Source organism: Epargyreus clarus, unplaced genomic scaffold (assembly GCF_041222505.1).
Source record: "Epargyreus clarus isolate Ecla_fem2 unplaced genomic scaffold, WU_Ecla_fem_2.2 ptg000019l, whole genome shotgun sequence".
NCBI lineage: Eukaryota > Metazoa > Arthropoda > Insecta > Lepidoptera > Hesperiidae > Epargyreus > Epargyreus clarus.
This window is the reverse complement of record NW_027332227.1, coordinates 14,216,084-14,237,171: the sequence shown is the minus strand read 5'-3', so window position 1 is coordinate 14,237,171 and position 21,088 is coordinate 14,216,084. Positions and strand designations below refer to the sequence as shown.

Sequence of the window (21,088 nt, the reverse complement as noted above, 5' to 3'; positions counted from 1 at the left end):
CGAGAACTCAGTAGTACGGTTGTAGTTCCGTGAAAGGTAGATAGAAAGAGGTCACGCGGCAGATCGCCTACTCGCTGAACAGACCTTATAAAATCTAGCACACAGTGTTTCCTCGTCGAGTGTTGCCGCAAGGCCAGCATAGAAGGCGGTGGCGAAGGATCGCAATAGCGTCTGTTCAAGGCAGCTGTGGATGACTGACCAGTTGTCATCATCATGCCACGACCACTCTGTCAAGAGTGCACGACTACAGAGATATTTTTTTCCAGCTTTCCACATATATTTTTATATAATTCATTTATTGATGAATTCGGAACTCATAACGTCGTTATTAAATCATAAATTTCTGCAATTAACTTGGTATTAAGTAATAGGACCTATTTTCCTTCGGAATTCCACTAAATTAACATTACATAGTAAAATGCTTAATAAAAATTAGTAACTTTATCTTAATCTCGAAAATATCGAAAAAACCGGAATACCGGGATTTGCCGGGTCAGTACCGAAAATACCGGTTTTGCTTAGATGGTCCGGTATTGCGACCCCTAGACTCCCTAACTCTAAATAAGACAGCGGATTCTATCTAAAGCGGATTACAGATGCGTTGCCTGAGGACTCGGATGATCGCCTCGTATGAAAGTCAGCCGGCATTCACACTCTTCTACATAATAACTGCTTCATGCTAGAAGTAACTGTGGCGGTGATACCTTCCCGGTTGAACGATTCGAGTTTCACCACCTTCTAAATTTACGGTACCGTAAAATAGTCTCTCGAATATTATGTGAATATTGATGATGATTAGGAGATTCAAATATCAACTGCAAAAACATCAATCTTTTTTAAAGTTTTTGTTTAAAAAACATGCCAAGATTCTTTCTTTACAGTTTTAAAAATACTGAAAGTAGACAGAAGATACTTCGATAATCGATCTGACATTGAACTTTCGACTGTAGTTTACTAAAATCAAACAAGCTAATAAAAGTCTAATACAACAGACTTGATGGCGTGATTCCGAAATTTGAACATCCAATAATAGACATGAGAATGTTTCCAAAATTCTGTTTCTATTTTATTTTCAAGGAATAGAAAGAGCAGTGATATAGTAGACATAAACTTGGATGGTCCGAGGTTCAAACACTAGTCTCGAACCTAGGAATTGTCTGCATTCGTTAGTATTCGAAATTAATTATAATTTGCTCAAACTATGAAGAACTCGTGAGGAAACCTGTATTCCTGAAAGTTCTAAAAAAAGGAGTTTTCATGGGTGTGTGAGGACTACCAATCCACACTTGTCTGTGGTCTGAGCCCTTCTCCCTCAGAGGGGAGACCTGTACCGATCAGTATCAATTCTGATACAGTCCGCAAGGGGGCGCTGATTGGAAATGTATGTGCAAATACGTAAACAAATACAAACACAGTCATTTTTGTTAAAACGTAGAAATTATCGCGGAATTGAGACATTTTATTATGTAACAGGTACTCACGACATGCGTTTTTTATTGCCGATATTTCGACCCAGTTGCATGGATCGAGTTTCGCCGTGACCACGATCCATGCAACTGGGTCGGAAAATCGGCAATAAAAAACGCATATCGTGAGTACCCGTTACATAATAAAAAAACGTAAAAACTCATACTAAGGGTACTGGCTCAGCAGTGGGACAGTAATGGGTTGACGCTGATATAAATATTGAACAAATCGGGAAGTTATCTAATGTTAAGTGGTTACTTCAGTTACACCATTTACAGCAGTGTTAAAAGTAGAAATAGGTGTGGGGTTGGTCTCCACACCAACCACAAAGAGTGCCTTCAAATGTTTGTGTCTATTGCTACCTTAGTAACCTACTCAATAATTGACAGTAAGTAGTGGAGTAATCGGACTACTGCAGGTTTTGCCGACAAGGTCACATACTAGATACTACGATACTAGGCTTTTCCAAAAATAAATTTCTCATACTATACGCCATGCAAACATGTAAATTCCAATTAGCGTCCGCATACGTCTCAAACACGTCTAATTTTTATATTTGGCTTTTATTTAATAAATTAGACAATCATTATATTCTTGTATTCAAGTTATCTTGTTTTCGTTTCACCAATCGCTGTACTAATCAATCAGTGCAATATGATTGTAATAATATCCATATTGCTTTTGCTAGTGCCGTCTTATTGTTTCCTAACATGAAACAAACTGAGGATAATCATAGTTGTAGCAATATGATTATTCATATCAATATTGCTTTATTGCATAATATTATTTATCATATGATTAATAATCTGCCTAGCAATAAAACTTATTTCGAACGTTCGTTAATCGTTAGGGCAATATGATGTATTATATTCATATTGCTTTTGGATTTAGCATTAGTTTTATGTCAGACTACTTACCTAACGTCAATCAGTATTAGGTTTCTTACTCATAATGCGGAAACATTGGCATTTTTATGAATAAACTACTTTGACCTATGAATGTCTGAGAGGCACTATATTCCACTTCAATCCAGACATAATCCTTTACTCGTGGAATAATTACTTCACTTGACCTTCATACTTCATAACTACGACTTAATAAAGTATATCAGATGACAGGTAAGATCATCGCATCGATGAGTATATGAGAAGAGAGATCAATGTTTATTACAGTATAGCAAATTAAAATAGAAACCTTTTGTTTCGAACATTACAATATACCATAATGTATCTTCCCAAAAACCTTTTTCATAATAACATTGTATCAAAAACAATCCGTATAGTTTTAAACGTGTTTAATAAATTATAATAAATATACGTATTTATAACTATTTATTATAATTTATTAGTAGGTACTCCTACTAATAATTAATTGGTAGATTATGTTCGTGTTATTATATTTTTGAGCATAATTATTATTAAAATTAAAACAGTTATGTATAAATTTATTTCTTGTCATTAGTCATCTTTGCTCGAATATTTTAGTAATTAATCAGTGACAGATTGAGAAATTATGCAATAGTCCTATATTCGACAGTAAAATCGATCGATAAATTATAGGTACGGTATCCTTAACTACTATTACTATCCATATCGGTCAATGTATTATCGATTAACCATCTTAAGAAAACACCACTAAACAGTACACAAAGTACTTAGTGGTGTATTGGTAGTAAACACCGACGGCACTTGATTTGTGCAATGAAATTCTTTGAAGGTCATTGAAATGCATTGAAGTTCTACGGAATTTAGGTCAAGTATCGTTGTCGGTACTTAAATGTTATTGTCACTTTGGCAGTTAAGAAATAGAATCCGTGTGACGTCGGCCTAAAATAGCGTTCAATCTCTTCGTGTGAATATCATCAGTCTTTGTATGATGGGCCTAAGATAGTGAGACCAATAGGATTTGGAAGGAGGTAGTAGTTCGACTGCAAAGGGATAACTGGCATACCTATTTCTGCAGAATAACCAGTGTTAAGCGCTGTTGTGTTCAGGTTCGAATGGTGTGGTAAGGAAGACGTACTAATGTGACGCGTGCCAACTTTGTCCTCAAGTCCCCAAAGACTCCTCTTTACCTTATCTGGGGTTAATTACGGATATTCATAGGCGACATTGTCTATTTATCATCAGGTGGACTGAATACAATCTCCTACTTTACTATTATTATTAAATAACACGAAATTGGACAGCAGCATCTCCTTTCCAAGTTATTCATCTACTGCAGTCGTTAACACCCACAGCCCCATGCCTATGATGAACCTCCGTTCTTGGATAATCAGCTGCTTTAAAGGTGGTAGAACCCTTTGTGGTTCGTCCCCGGCGGCACCACTGCCTATTTCTGCCTAATAACAGCAATGTTAGGCGCTGCTGTGTTCCGTTTTGAAGCGTGTGGTAAGGGAGACATACTTTTCCGAGGCGTTCCAGCTTAGTCCTCAGGGGTAGCGGCGCATCTGTGGCCGACCTCTGGTAGGAATATCTAATCCTATCTGGGGTTGATTACAGATGTCCATGGGCGGCAGTAGCCACTTACCATCAGGTGGGCTGCATGCTCGTCTGCTACTCCTATATTGTAAAAAAAATCTGCTTAACGTGTTCAATAATGCGTTACTTACATCCGATAGCTCTTTGAACCGGATTACCTCACGTACAGTGCAGTCTAGACGATTTAATTCTAGTGACAATTCGTGATTCACTTTAATAATTGTCTATTGTTGTTGTACTTAACAATAAGCAATTATATGTGGACGTGTCCATATTAATATGTATGCATGAATTTGTATGTTGGAGTTCACTCTACTGAAACAGTGATGTAGATTCAACTTAAAAAAGTATTACGAAATTTTCCACATAAAATTAACAACATCAATTGATGTCTATGAGTTTGACGATAATAATGAGTTTAATGGTACCAACAAATGCGTCCATGACGTTATTTTAAAAACACGCGTGACAGAGGTCATTGTCGTTTCAATTAAAAACAATAATTGTCGCTCGTCTGTTTGATATACGAGGCAAGTGCGGGTCAGTAGAAATGTTGTGAAGCCGCAGCGGCATGCGTCATGCGTCATGTGGCTTACTATATAGCAGATTTTGGTTTATTAACTTTTTAATAATATATGAGTAGCAGACGAGCGTGCAGTTTTGTTACAGTCTGATAAGGGTGCTGATTAGAAATGAATGGGCAAATACGTAAACAAATACAAAAACAGTCATGTTTGTAAATACGCTAAGGGTACTAAGCTCTAGTAACTATCCAATTGGTATAAGTCTTTATGAATCAAGTATGTATTTTCAATAATACATCTATTTATGCGCCTATCTAAACACTTGACAATCTAGAAGAAATCATATTTACCTTTATCCTAGCTAGTAATTCAAGGTTGTAGTAAGTTCGTCGTATAGCCGCAATCAGGCATATCTAATGTATTACGCATCGTTACATAACCAATTGTGAAAAAAATATTCTGATGCCATGAAATTACTCGTAGTTACAGTACATGCGTGTATGCCCGTCCTGTTTGCCCTCTGGATGTCGTGGTAATTGAGATATATTTATTGACTCTAGTAGCTTCAACGTTACGTCTTTTTCTGTTTGTCCTTAACCCGTCATTGCCCCACTGCTGGGCACGGGTCTCGTTTTAAAGTGAGAAGGGCTATACATAGTTTACATGCTATCCAAGTGCAAATTGTTAAACTCTACAAAACTTTAAAACTATTTTCTTGCATGTAGGTTTCCTTCAACGTTATAGCAAGTAAGAATTACTTTTTTTCAGTTAAAGGGTCTAAAATTTATATGTCATTTTTGATATTATTTAAATAAGCGACGACCATATAGTCTATGTACCCCATAAAGTAAATGGCTCCTGGCGCCCGTGGACATCAAACCTTTAGACCGTGGACAAATTAGAGTTCTATATCACATCAACACAGATACGTTGCTACACCTAAAGACTTAGTTAGGAATTCCAACTTAGTCTTCAGGTGTATACACGCCGTGTAACTTATTATTTACATTACGATTATATGTCGTTAACCTTTATGATTTATAGTATATTGTTTACGAAGTTCAACGTCCATTAATACTAAACTAATTTCCCACAGCTCAACCCTCATGTCAACGACTTCCAGCGTCGCTACGTGAGCGAAGTCAGGCGATGTAGCGAGATGGAGCGCAAGCTGCGCTGGGTGGCGGGCGAGCTGCCCGAGCCCCCACCACCGCCCAAACCGTCGCCGCGGATACTGAGCCCGCGAGAGATTAACATATTGGAGGTAAAGTTGCATACATTATACTATGGACTAAGTGAGAATAGGTTAGATTACAGGCGACTCTACCAACATTTAAATATTCCCCTTGAATACGGAGTCCAATAGATCACTATTGGGAAGGAAAATAGCAGACACTGCAGTGCGGATTATGTAAGAGTATAGATTTCATTAAAGTTGGAATGCACCAACGCCTCAATCTTTGCTAAGTACCATTACGTTATTAAACCCCGTGTACTAAAAATATGCTTATCGAAATTATAACATAAAGTAAATTAGCTCGACCAAAACATCGCTGAAGATTCTCTTTTATAGGATTTACTCATGCCAGCGGGACCGCGGACAGGCGCTATTAGCGTACCCGTGATCCCGACAAAGAGAATCCAGAGGAACACCGTGAGCTTTCAGCTGGTAGGAGTTCGATATATCCTCTCCACTGTCCCCGCAGCTCAGAGGAATCCATACAAGGTTTCTTCACCACAAAAATGGAGGATTTACACATAAGTAGAGTAATATGGTTGCAGAATGAATTATTAAATGAATAATAACTAAAACTATGATGAAAAATATTCTTACCAATCCAGATACATTACAAAGATAACTTTTCTATTACAGGAAAGAATAGACTACATCGAATCAGAAATCCAGGAGATAACCCGAAACGCACAGAATCTGAAAACTGACTATCTTTCCCTGAAAGAGCTGAAGCTTTTGATCGAAAAGACTCAAACATTCTTTCAAGACCACAGCGCTCACAGGAAGATATCGGCGTCCGTTCAGATATACAACAATGAAGGAGTTTTGGGCCATCTTGGATTCATAGCTGGAGTTGTAGCAACACCAAGGGTTCCATCCTTCGAAAGAATGCTCTGGAGGATATCACATGGAAATATATTCTTCAAGCAAGCGCAGATTGAGGAGCCTCTGAAAGATCCTGTTACGGTGACTTTATTTTTATTTGTTATATCCTCATCAAATTTCACTGTTGCAATTTCTCAAATGAGAAAAGCTTAGACTAAAATATTTTCTTTCGCTTTCTACATTCATAGGTCCACACTAGGCTGTGTCCCCTGTACCCCTGTTCCCTGTGTCGTGGGCCGTGGATGCCATAGACATACTCAGACGAATACACAAACATCCAGACCCAGAAAACAAATTAAATTAATTGTTCAAAAATATGTCTGACCAGGGATCGAGTCCGGATGCCTCTGTGCTCCAGTATGATGACCAGCCTGCCACGCGGGTCGTCTAAAAAAAAATTATCATGTATCTTTATGCTTATGTTCTAGGATTATCAATTTTCAATTAATGATTGTCAATATTTTTACTCAATCATTTTAATCCACTGGTATGTTGGAGCCAATCATTAATCTAAATTGTACTTAAATAGTTCTAATCACTATCATTTGAAAGCTTAATGACAGTATGTAAAGTTGTGTCCTGGCGGTAATTAAAAACGAATCAGTGTAGTAAATCCAGGTCAGATCCATCATACTGTTTATTTTATACTTCATTATTATGTAGATTGTTTCTGTATGAAACTTTTAAAATTAAATAGATATAAAATGTATATTATTAAAACTATTCGAATAAATAACATTATTATTTTAATATTATTTACACTGAAATATAAAATTATGCAAATTCCCATAACACTAGCAATATTTCCTTTTTTTATCACTGTCATTTCACAGTAATTTAATACTAAGAATAGAGACTCTGGACCCGTTTATATTACGTACGCCCGACACCGTTTTACCGTTTGCTAACTGAGCCATCTTACTATTCAAATCTGATCGAATGTGAACAAAACCTGGTGACTCTTAATATGTACAGCAAGATGTGTCAGTAAAATTGGTGGGCCGAGCTAGTATGAACGACCATTACTGTGTAAAAATTAGATAATCGTTACCACTATTCTGAAACAATAAGCAATTAGATAAACATATATTTACATACACAGATAGTTACCATACTCAAAACAAGCTACATTTACTCCTAAAGAAATTTTCAGACAAATTTAAAAATTGCACGCGACGAACAAAGTAAAGTCGCATAGGAATAAAAATCTATAATTTCACTGCGGCTGCTTCGTTTGCTTATTATTTCTTTGTAGCTGGGGTCGTTAACCCTAGTTTTAATATCGATCTCAGGTGACTAGCGTGACGGGTTGAACGCGAAGTGGAGTAGAAAATAAATCCATTGTTAAGGGTTTACTGAGCTCTAACAGCTATTTCTATGCAAGTTTACGCCTAGTTAGCTGTCTAATTCGAGCATTCACAATGTTCAATTTTCTTGTTTGTTAAACTCGTAAATCCATTTTTTTCCTACCAAAGGTTAACATTGGACATGACATAACATGACGAATAAATAAAGTTGAATCTCTGTCTGTAGGTTTTAAATAATTGTCATTTTCTATGCGTATTGAATACCGAAACATGAAATTGTTTGGATTTTTTGTGTCTAGATCTGCGCCAATTCTGTTGTATTTTCTTCTTGCATTACATTATTTTATTGAAATAACATATAAAAAATACTACGTGAACAAAATAAATGCCATCTCAGTTTTTTTCAATTGTATATAATGACCGCCAATTGATCTACAAGACGAATCTAACGACATTACGACACCTCATTTATTATGTAGCGACGACCCACGTGGCGGAGCGGTCACCATGCCGATCTGATACACAGTGGGTTCTAAGTTCGATCTCTGTTTAGACATATTAGGTTAGGTTTAGGTTTAAGAATCTTTATTTCTCATAAGACTTTTACATCAGTTAGAATCAGAAACTTAAAAGTAATAATTATTATGTGTCCGGTATGCCTATATGTGTTGTGCGTGTAAATGTGTGTTTGTGTGTGTGTTTGTGTGTGTATGTGAGTGTGCGTGTGTGTGTGTGTGTTTAGGTGCGTGTTTGGGTGCGTGTTTGGGTGCGTGTTTGTGTATGTGTGTGTGTGTATGTGCGTGCGCGCATGTGTGGGTGTTTGTGTGAGTACGTGTGTTTATGTGTTACTTATTGTATGAGCGTTGTATGAGTATGTGTATTCAACGTTGTAATTGTACTTTCTAGTCTTTATTTTAAGATATGTTCTTTTAATATTTTTTTAAGTTTTATAACAGATTTAATTTTTGTTATGTTTTCCGGCAAATCATTGTACATTTTGGCACCTTCGCATTTAATATTCCTTTTCCCGTAATATGTTTTTGGTACTGGTAAATTTAATAAGTTAGTATTTTTCCGGCGTTAAGTAAACTTACTGGCTGCTTTTATAGGAAATTGTATTTGTGTATGTATTGATCTATTAAGTATTTTCCTTACGAGCATGCACGTATAGTAGATATAGGTTTGCTGGATATATTAAATAATTAATTTTGTTCTGGGTCTGGGTGTTTATGGTTTCGTTTTTGTGTGTCCATGGCACCCACGACACAAGAAAAAAGCCTAGTGTGGTACTAGTAGAACCATCAAGCCGTTTATTACATATCCTCTGTTAAAGAAATAAGGATGCATACTTGCTATCAAAAAACATACATATTCAGGTATCCCTCTTTCTATCAGAGTTGGGTACAAAGCGATATTTGTTCCTGTGGCTACAAGGTGTGACGCAGTATTGAGTTAACTCTTCAACCGTATGACACAAGTGTGGAAAACTTTCAAACCTAGCGTTTAATGTTTGTAAATAACACTTCAAACATGACCAACGAATAATATCGACAACGAAAACATTTTAGAAATATAGATTTTAGGTATTGATTCTGTTGAGTGGAATAGTTCGATTAATTTATTTACGTTCATAAGGTAAATTTGATTAAAAATGTGTTATTTAGGAATATTTCTATAACACATAACAGATATACGGATTTTAGATTAATTAAATCATAATACTAGTATTTATGAGGTAAATTCGTATTAAAACATTTATGGTTAATTAGTGGGGATTTTCAGGCAACAAAACTAACATGGGTCTCCGAATAATTCAATCCAATTAGCATCCATCCATCTTCATCATCATCCATCATCCATAACATTATTATAAGTGGTTTGTCATTACCATTGCTATCAAGAACCTCTTCTTCTAGGGTCACGAGCTCCAGAAGACGGTATTCCTGGTGTTCTTCCATGGAGAGCAGATTAAACTCCGCGTCAAGAAAGTCTGCCATGGTTTCCAAGCTACCCTGTACCCCTGCCCAGCTACCTACAAGGAACAGCAAGACATGATGTCTGGTGTGGAATCCAGGATTAAGGACTTGGAAATGGTAAGTTGATAAAAAACGAATTCGTAGGTAAATTATTCTAGAATGAAAGAAGCGCAAGTCAAGCTTAACAATGGATAATATACTCCATTTTCTGTATATTAGAAATAAATTATCACTTCCAATAATTGTGAAGGAAAACATTTTAGGATTTTAGTTCTTATCACCTTCAAATCAGAACACAGTTCTACAATTTTTAACTTACAAAACATCTGGTTAATCACCCTTAAAGCTAATAAACCCTTAAACAATTAAATATACTTCTTGTTATGTACCTACTTCAAATATTTATAGCTAACTTTCGAAACAAAAAGTAATTTTCCTAAGTATTTTCGTAAATTTATATTAAGTTGAACAGTGCGTAGTGTTCCCACGAGGGCAATGAAACTTGTAATTAACAAAATAAAAATTACAAGTCAGAATAAGTAAAAAAGATAATTAACCTAATTATCGGATGGTAAATGAGTAATATAAAATTTATATTTGCATTTTTTTAGACATTTTCATCATTATTCAGTCAAAGTTCGTCTACATTGAGATCTGCCATCTTTAAAATAAGAAAATATAAGCATTTATTGTATGCACTTACTTTTAGTTAATTTAAATTTACTTAGTATTATATTTTTATTATTATTGTAATCTTTGATGTTAAATACAGCTTCGGTTACATACCCAGATACATACAGGTTAAGCTAATAAATGCGCGGTAAAACCATTGTTTATTAAAATAATAATAAGCATGTAATATATAATATAGATTATAGATAGGGCAGCAGTGATAGCCTAGTGGTTAAGAAACGCGGCCTCTCGATCGAGGGGTCCGAGGTTCATATCCCAGGCACGCACCTCTGATTTTCAAATTTATGTGCGTATTAGAAATTAATTATCACTTGGTTAAACGGTGAAGGAAAACATCGTGAGGAAACCTGCATACCTGAGAGATTTATAAAAAAATCTTAAAGGTATGTGAAGTCTACCAATACGCACTTGGCCAGCGCGGTGGACTATGGCCTAATCCTTCTCATTCTGAGAGGAGACCCGTGCCCAGCAGTGGGACAGTAATGGGTTGATGATGATATAATATAAGACTCGTATCTAAAATATGATACACATAATATAATGAATGTCGATATCTTATTGATATAGATATCACCAATGAGTGCAACATTTACATAATAATGAACGGTGCCAAGGTATAAATTTTATTGATTGTCGTAACGACTGATTACTGATAGGAAATACCATCAGTTAAGAAACCAATACTTCTAGAATTGTAAACTGCGACCTTGTCGCATTTTGTCCTATTATTATTGTATGGGAATTATAATTATTGTATAAGAATAGGCAAGGTGCCTATTCTTATTGTACACATGTATGTATGTATATTGTATTTTGTATATACAATATATAGATTGTGTATTATAAGTAATGTTTATGTTTTAACACCTGCGGCAAATTCTCTACATCCTTCCAGGGTTCACTGGTAGAGAATGCTATCAGGCACTAAGTTCGCCATGTACCATAACTTTTTGTAAGAGGTGATACAATAAAGATATAAATATTGCGGCAGTGTCCACTTACCATCAGATGGACTGCTTGCTCGTGTTCTACTTCGATATTATAAAAAATGTGAAGCTTGCCTAGCTTATCTCATCATGATCCTATATTCAAAACTAATTATTATTTTTTTATTTAAAAACTGTTTCAACTTATTTACCTGTGTCTATAATACCTTACTTAAAATATACCTATACCTTAATTAAAAAATAGTACAAGAATTACAGTTTTAGACAAGCATTTTTTTACGTACTCACAGGTCCTAGAACAAACAGAGCAGCACAGACGCCTGTTCCTGAACAACATAGCCACAGACATCAGCACCTGGATGGTGGCGGTGAGGAAGGAGAAGGCGATCTACCACACTCTGAACATGTTCAGCATGGACATCGTGAAGAAGTGCCTTATCGCTGAGTGCTGGGTGCCGAGACGAGATCTTCATATATTGCAAAAGGCGCTGGATGATGGGGTGGTACGTTGTTTTAACAAAAATAATAATTAAAAACTACATTGTTTTCGTGGATGTTATAAAAAGATGGCTTAATGTTAAACATCCAATGAATCGAATGCATGAAAATGTTATGAATATTAAATTCGCCTAATTGTATGGCTCTTTCAGCCTGTAAGCATCTAATAATTAACCTAAGATAGGTTGGAGTTTATTTCAGTCGTTCAGAAATATATCGCTATCCTGCTATACATTACAACAAAGTAAATTATTTTTACTTTGTAATACAATAAAGCAGTGATAGCCATAATACAAAAAAGCAGTGATAGCCTAGTGGTTAGGAAACTCGGACTCTCAATCGAGGGGTCCGAGGCTCAAATCCCTGGCACGCACCTCTGATTTTTCAAAATTATGTGCGTATTAGAAATTAATTATCACTTGCTTAAAACGGTGAAGGAAAACATCGTGAGGAAACCTGCATACCTGAGAGAATTATAAAAAAAAATCTTAAAGGTATGTGAAGTCTACCAATACGCACTTGGCCAGCGCGGTGGACTATGGCCTAATCCTTCACATTCCGAGAGGAGACCCGTGCCCAGCAGTGGGACAATAATGGGTTGATGATGATGATGAAAAATAATTTAAGTTTGATATTATGTGTTCCTCTCCTATCAAGAAAACAAAACACAGTATTATACTCGTAAATACTCTTACTAAAGCTAGATTTACGGAGATTGCTGCTGTAGTAGAAATGAATCATAATATAATGAATGATTAAAAAAAAATGTATTTACATATATGCATATAATTACAAAAAGCTTAAGCGGGATGTAATAAAAAATAAAGTTAAGGAGATGCCGTATTATTGTTCATCCTATATGCTGACTTTTAATGGCATTTTTATCCACAGAAAGCCAGTGGCAGCCCCATACCGTCGATCTTACACCACGTACCAACCCACGAGATTCCACCGACATTCAACCGCACCAACAAATTCACAAGAGGCTTCCAAAACCTCATTGACTCCTATGGAATCGCCAGCTATAGAGAAGTAAATCCAGGTTAGTGCCGAAGCTGTGAAAAACCTTAAAGTGCAAAAAGTAGTCGATTTGACCTAATGGAAGGATTAAAACTCAGATTTTTCTTTGGTAGAATTATTTATTTAGTGTAAGAGCATAATTACGTACGTTTCATTTAAAAATAATAGTTAATTTACGTAAAATAGTTAATTTGAAAAGAAAGTTACAATAACGAACCAGTATTAAACTAGTAAAATATTTGTTCACAAAGCAAAATGCCACACCATACCACTAAGTCTCTCTCTCTCTAAGTAATCTCTTTTCTGATCTATTAGAAGTGTCAAAATCATTACATTATCTTTATATTCTTTTCCAGCGTTGTACACGATAATAACATTCCCATTTCTCTTCGCCGTGATGTTCGGCGACTTGGGCCACGGCATCATCATGACTACGTTTGCTGCCTTCACCGTCATCTTCGAAAAGAAGTTATCCAAAAACAAAACAGACAACGAAATTTGGAACATTTTCTTCGGAGGCCGCTACATTATATTACTTATGGGACTATTTTCTATGTACACTGGCTTGATTTACAACGATGTGTTCTCTAAATCCCTGAACATATTTGGGAGTAGCTGGAGAAATGTTTACGATATGGCGACGTTGAATAGCACGCAAAAGAACTTTGATTTGGATCCCGCAGAGGCGTATACTCCAGGACCTTATCCATTGGGGATAGACCCAGCTTGGCAGGTGCGTATTAAAAAAAATTGAACCTATTTCTGATTTACATCATAAGCGTAAAATGTGTATAAAGTAGTATTGAGACCCAAAATCATACTGAAACCTAAATATTTAATACTTCTCGCATATACCCTATAATAGATTACATACGATATATTTTTACGACGATTTACGATATATAAAGAAATTAATCGGTAGAGGATATTACTAAAATTAAATAAGTAATAATAATAAGTATTTTGTCACAAATACTAACTATAGTAGTACTTTTACTATATATTGTTAATAATTAAATAATTTTCTTGATTCCAGTTCGCGTCTAACAACATTATTTTCCTAAACTCCTTCAAGATGAAACTGTCAATAATATTCGGCGTGATACACATGGCGTTCGGGGTAACAATGAGTGTGGTAAACTTCAAGTAATTACTGTATTCCTAGAAATTAGACGACGTAGTGCTTTTCTAACCAAATTTGAAATTTATCGTATGCTAATGTATGATCATTTTCAGCTTCTTCAAGAAAACTGAAATGATATACCTGCAGTACATACCGCAGATACTCTTTTTGATGCTGCTGTTCTGGTATCTGTGTATACTAATGTTCTTGAAGTGGATAATGTACTCCGCTAACTCCACAGGTATTTTTTGGAATCATCATTTATTAATCTAAAATTTTAAATTTATTTAGGTATTAACATCATTATTAATCTAAAATTTTAAATTCTAGTGCTAAAAATTTCATAAAACAGTTATCCAATTTGTTTCTGATTCGATGTTTACACTTTTCTTACATTTATTCGCCAGATCCAGCATACGGCACATCCTGCGCGCCATCAGTCCTGATCCTCTTCATCAACATGATGCTGATGAAGAAGACTGAGGCCAGGGAGGGCTGTCTTCCGTTTATGTTCCCCGGACAGGACACGATCCAGAAGATGTTCCTTGCAGTTGCCTTTTTATGTATCCCAGTCATGCTGTTTGGAAAACCTGTGTACCAAATGATGGCGGCTAAAAAGCGAAAGGTAAATTATAATTTGGTATTAATTATGAAGTCCTGACAACATAAAGTTGTAAAATAAAAATAATTAACTTACGAAAAATTTTGATTTGATGTCTGATTTTGATATATAACCCACAAAGAAACTAAAATACAGGAATTGATAACAGAAGTGACTCAAAGCAAAATTAGATTTAAATTTTCAACGACCCGTCGAAAGCCTTTGATAGCGTCCCATTATAATTGAATATGTGAGAATTTTACATAAAGATAAAGATAAAGTGTGAATTTGTTTGTATTTTATTTATATATACAACATAAAACTTACCTAATGATTGCATACATTACTTAAAGGGCATTAAACTAATCTCAGTAAATACAGTTTTGTAACGCGATAATAAATCGAGTTACAAAAGGAAAGATAGTCATTGTTATCAATAATCCGTTTTATTTCAGCAATACCAACAAGGTGTTGAAAGCGGTGACGTGGTGAAAGAACCCGAAGACGGTATGGGAGAGATTTTGATCACGCAAGCCATACACACTATCGAATATGTGTTGGGAACTGTGTCCCATACGGCGTCGTATCTGAGATTGTGGGCGTTGTCGCTGGCTCATGCTCGTGAGTGTGAATACTTTCACCATTCATTTATTAAAGTATAACTTGATTTAATAAAGCTAGACATCTAAAATAACGGATTATTAATCTTTCTTCCTTACACGTTATAAATAGCAAGTGAGAGGTAAATAGGAATGCTACCATTTTGTATTATAATTTTGATTGAAACAAGTTATAATGTCATAAAAAATATTTTCATTTTACAGAACTGTCAGCAGTATTATGGCAAAGAGTACTCCGGATGGGGATGTTATGGGGTCTTCCTGCAGGACCCGTAATTCTCTATGTGATTTTCGCAATTTGGGCGTTTTTCACCCTTGCCATCCTTGTCCTGATGGAGGGATTGTCAGCCTTCTTGCACACACTTAGGCTGCACTGGTAAGTAAATAGTGAATATAAATTTATTATATCATATGAAATGGTCACTGAAATTACGATATAAATCATAAAACTAGTACCTGGAAACTAAATTAAAATGACTTGTGATCACGCCATGAAACTATAATGCAGCGCGCAACATTTATAAGACAGAGGACAGAACTTTATATTGTGATGAACTTCAGTACAACCATAAGTAGAAAGTAGAACTAAATTGCGGGTGAGAATTTGTCTTAGATTAGAGAAGGAACTCAACATTATCTATGCTTAATGATCTTTAGGGAAAGACTTCTAAAAGTAGTAAGGTATTAACTAATTTAAAATATAGGCGTTTATGTTTGTTTGTAATGGAGGCTATTTAACCTGCGTGACCTTTCTGTATGTCCTTGTATGTATGTCTTTCTTTGCCTATACGTCCTCAAGAGTAAACTAACAATGGTTCATGCAATTATTTACAGGGTGGAGTTCATGAGCAAATTCTACGAGGGACAAGGGTATGCCTTCGTTCCTTTCTCCTTCGCAGATATCCTCGAACACGACGAAGATGAACCACCAGCTCAGACCAACGGTGCGCCCCCAGAATGACGTTCAGAGCAAAAGCCTTGTTACATAGCGACTTCTTAGTGGAAAATCAAATTTCTATATCAAGACATTCTGTCTGAACACTGCCTTGGAAATTTCGATTAGTTTTTAGTTTTAGGCTTTGATAAGTAAAATAGAAAGATACTTCATCGTCATGAAATTGAGTGAACACATTGAGTGGCCACAAGAGGATGTTTTTACTTATTATAAATTCTTGAGAAATAAAAAACTTTTTAGAAAGAGTTTACGTATAAAGAAATAATGCTCCGTAATTTACGTAAAAAAATAACTCTTTTAAACATTTTTGAAAGGAGACGTGGCAACACTTTATTTACGCAACAATTTCAAGTCTCAAAGCTGGTCGCACTTTCTTGTAAGGTGATCAATCTATGTATTTTACTCATCTAAGGTTTAGGTAGTAATTAGAAAAATCGAGTCTAGAACATTTTGAGAAATATCATTATTAGATATTAGTATTACACGTTATTTTAAAAGTAATGTAGATGGCGCCTTATACATTTTTTTACAAATTTGTATGCTGTGTGTTGACCTTAAACTAAACGTCCGAACTGAAAGCGCTATAAAACAGAAAAGTACTACAATTGCTCGCCAGTCGTTATGTTTGTATGACAGCACTATACAAAACTAACTATGTCAATGTTGGGTATATATTTTTTTTATCGATTCCAAATTGTAATTTAACATTTTAAGAAGTTTTAAAGAATGAATTCTAATTGGGTTCATTTTTTACCAGCATCAACCAACAAAGCCAATGCTAAGATGTCTAAAAAGATTGCATTGCTAGAAGTCCTTATATATGGACAATTTTATCCAAAATTCAATAGTTCTAACAACCTTTTAAACTCAACGGTAACATGCATTGAATATGTAGGTATAGTTTCAATATTATAAATTGATTGATACACAAATTGTATGGGCAGTTAGCCATCTACACACATTTTTTCAAAGATTCTGGCAACACATAGTTTTATTGTCGCCATTGCATGGGGCTCAGTCCCATCAGTGGGAATGTGGATTGTTAAGAGAAGTATTTTATCAATATATCTTTAATATATTATTTAACTGAGTAAGTACATATTGTTATAAGTTAAATTAAGTAGTTCTAAGTCTATCATAGCCTTATCCTGTATAATCGTTTGAAACCAAAGACTTGGATATATATTTTACCAATATTTTGCCGCATATGTTTTTGTCCTAGATATAGAACAGACAGGTAACGTCTGGTAACTAATTCATTGCAACTTTAACTTTCTACTTTCATTCATTATAAATTTCAATACCTAAATAGGTGCTGAAACGGCATCCTTACAATGATGCACAATTATCATTGACGTCTCTTATACGTTATTTTATTATCAAAAATTTTAATGTTAATACATTTACTAGTGCCTTGAAATAATTTTTGTAATACTTTTGAAGTTATTATTAATTAATTAGTATGTTGCAGACATATATGTCCCGTGTAGAGTAGATGCTTTGACTTTCACAAGTTGTGAAGAAAGATCTGTGCCAGTGACGTATGTGGAAGATAGAACCCACCATATTGTCGCAAAATATAATTGGCTGATTAACGAGCTCTCCACAATACGCGAATGTTAAGAATAATTAGTAACGTTTACCTGTTTAATGATCTATTAACGGTATTTTACTACATAACAGTGAGTAGAATAATATTTGCAAAGAACTACTTAGTAATTTTTTACAAATACAATGTATCAGTGCACGGTAGTAATACTAAGCTTTACTAATTAACTTGATTTCATAAATTGGACGGTAGTGTTGAAGTGAAGTTAGATGCAAATAAATATTTTCTACGTAAAATGCAATACACTAAAGGATTAGTTGCAATATCACATATCACAAATCATATTTGTTATATCAATCTAAATTACTACATTAAAAATCTAGGTCATATTTTAAACACTGCTGAAATAGTAATAGTGCAAATAAATAATGAATATATCTTATTTTAGTTTGGATTGGACGACAAGTTATTAAGATCAAGATCATAGTTGCGTAATTACTGTACACTCAGAAGGAAAAGTTATTTGCAACTTTTATTAATACATAGCAAATTAATGTAGGCATAATGTTTCGCGTATTTTCGTTGTTATATTTTTTATCTAAAATCCAAAAATAACATTTCGAAACAAGATTAATTGTAGTCATTTGAAATGAGTTCAAAAATATTTATTGAACAGTTTGTATCAATATACGACATAAATTGATGGACCTCGTCTGTTTTTTACTTAAATTAAGTATATGAATGATAATTATATCATTAATATTACATATGCCTCTACAGCGAAAAGACAGTGCTACTTCTTTGGTGTCTTGGGTTCAATCACTGACAACAAATATTTGAGTTACAAACATATTTAATTTTAGTTTGATTAGTTAATTTTGAGTATTTATCCGAATATTTGTATTGATGCGATACAAATTATTAATCTACTTACATGTCATTATTACTACTGCACCATAAAATATAATATCCTACACGTAGATTTAAAACAAAAATGCTATTTGAACTTTGCTAAACAAATCAATCAATCTTAAGTTCTTAACTTTCTGAAATATTACTAGCTTCATATAATTTAAAACAAATGATAGGTTATCTATTTTAAAAGTTCAAAATTTTCAAGCAATTTCACAGATAGTTAAGATAAATAGTTTGAAATAACTTTTGCGGATACCTGTACATCAATTTGGAGTGGAGCCATGTGGACGGTCTCCAAATGGGGCATCCGTCAATGGTCGACGTAATTGCTTCGAATAATTGAGGAAAGGTCTGAAACCTATTTCTGCAATATAATAGTGTCAAGCGCTGCTGTGTAGATAGTTGATAGAAGTGTGGTGAATGTCATTTTCATTGAGCGGTCACCGTAATCTTCAGACGCAACTTGGTTTCGTATGGTCGGTTTCATATAGGACTATTAGTTTTATTGGTCGTTCTTCCAACTGAGTCCTTAGGGATACAAAAAATTATCAAAATTTTGATAAAAATAAATATTCAATGATTTAAATGTCCGACCTATGCGCTCTAGATTTAGTTTCGCATGGGATCTCACTGTCTCTTCAGGAATCTTATGTTTGTTCTATTGTGAAAAATACACTCATGTTCTCCTCTAGAATTCCCTGTGTAAGTAAAGAACCACTCTTCTAGATTTCCCTGTGCGAGTATCATACACACAATCACACAACAAAGGAAGAACACCCAAACTCTAAATAGAAATCTAAACAAATCATGGTCAGAAATGAGATAGTAACTGTACTGTACTATTACTAATGATAATGACATCTTTGTGTCGACATATGGAGTGCTGTTGTAATTTGTACTTTGTATGCAACTTGTGTGAAAAATCCATTATAACATAATGTTTGTCCTGTTTGTAATATATTTATTGTGTTGGTAGTTGTATTTGTACACCTCATAATTTACATGAAAGGAATAGTCATTTAAAATCTGTAGTGTTCATATTATTGCTTATGATCTCTGAACATCAAATTTTGGCGAAATTCTTTTTATAGAAATAGATTAAAATAAATATTCTGTCATTAAATACATCAATTTTACTCTTTGTGATATAAAAATTAAAAAAAAATCAAAAGATCATTGCAATTGTTATTCAATATAATTGTAAATATTATGGACCAAAATGTGGCCTTGTAATATTATATGTTATTAATTTTTTAATTATTAATAGGTACATAATATTATATGTACCTATTAATAATTATCTTTTCTCTACAGAATTCTGACATAATCTCTAAATCTGTATATAATTATTTGGATAAAGATATCTGTATACAATCTTCTCGTTCCACTTAATATTGTCTTAATATGAGTAATAAAACATTTTGAAAATCATTACGGGAATTCTCTCACTACTCTAGCACTCTCCCGTGACTGGTGTTTTTAATAATAAAAAAAGTTTTAGTTGAAAATCGATTAGGTACAGCATCTCCATCAAGCCCCTCTGCCAGTGCATAAAATTCCACTTCACCATTTTCAAAATAGAATCATACAAAAAAATAGGAAAAAATAAAACAAAGCCACTAAGGTACAAATATGCAACTTATGATTTCACAGGCTTATAAAAAATCACAGATACTTCGACTTTATAGATTTGTAAGATGTCTGAAAATAAATGTTTTAAAACCCTTTATTTATATTGAAATCGATACCTATCACTGTTTTTGAACCGCCTTCGATTTACAAAGCCGATCTTTTAGATATTATATTAAATATTATTTTATATCATATTTATATAATAGATAAAACACACATAGCAAATAGTCTTTATTAAAACCACGTACACATCACATCACAATTTACAATACAAAAGTATTCTAGATCAGATAATATAATTGTTTGTTTAATTATTTTACACCATTCCTTAATAAACGAAAATTTTATGAAATCGTGTCTTATTTAACCCTTCCTTTAAATCTAAATGATTATAAATGTACCTAGATTACAAACCAAGCTAGAAGTATACGCTGGTGTTCATTAATCCTAATCAACCTTAAAAGAATTGCCTACCAAAGATGAAATTTCTCAATGATTGCCTAGAAAAATTGAAAAACAAATTTCGAATTTGAGTAGGCTATTTATAGACTAACAATTTAAAAATTAAAATGTAGTTATCTAACAAACGAAAGGCAAAACTTCCAAACAAAATATTTAATAATGTTATGCGAGACTTTATTTTTTGAGTGAAGTTTTATTAT

At 34.2% G+C, this 21,088-nt stretch overlaps 1 protein-coding gene across 1 annotated transcript in view; it reads left to right on the top strand.

Annotated features, from left to right (window-relative positions):
• The window catches only part of LOC140750022 (V-type proton ATPase 116 kDa subunit a 1), a 36,557-nt gene extending 16,967 nt beyond the window's left edge, over window positions 1–19,590 (top strand). Inside the window, exons 3-14 of the mRNA XM_073083312.1 lie at window positions 5,568–5,735; window positions 6,345–6,671; window positions 9,814–9,990; window positions 11,804–12,016; window positions 12,903–13,053; window positions 13,388–13,764; window positions 14,068–14,177; window positions 14,268–14,395; window positions 14,562–14,779; window positions 15,211–15,376; window positions 15,580–15,751; window positions 16,210–19,590. Of these exons, the coding sequence (XP_072939413.1) occupies window positions 5,568–5,735; window positions 6,345–6,671; window positions 9,814–9,990; window positions 11,804–12,016; window positions 12,903–13,053; window positions 13,388–13,764; window positions 14,068–14,177; window positions 14,268–14,395; window positions 14,562–14,779; window positions 15,211–15,376; window positions 15,580–15,751; window positions 16,210–16,336 (2,334 nt within the window). The 3' untranslated portion in view covers window positions 16,337–19,590. The remainder of the gene's footprint in view (window positions 1–5,567; window positions 5,736–6,344; window positions 6,672–9,813; window positions 9,991–11,803; window positions 12,017–12,902; window positions 13,054–13,387; window positions 13,765–14,067; window positions 14,178–14,267; window positions 14,396–14,561; window positions 14,780–15,210; window positions 15,377–15,579; window positions 15,752–16,209) is intronic.
• The last annotated feature ends 1,498 nt before the right edge of the window (window positions 19,591–21,088 follow it).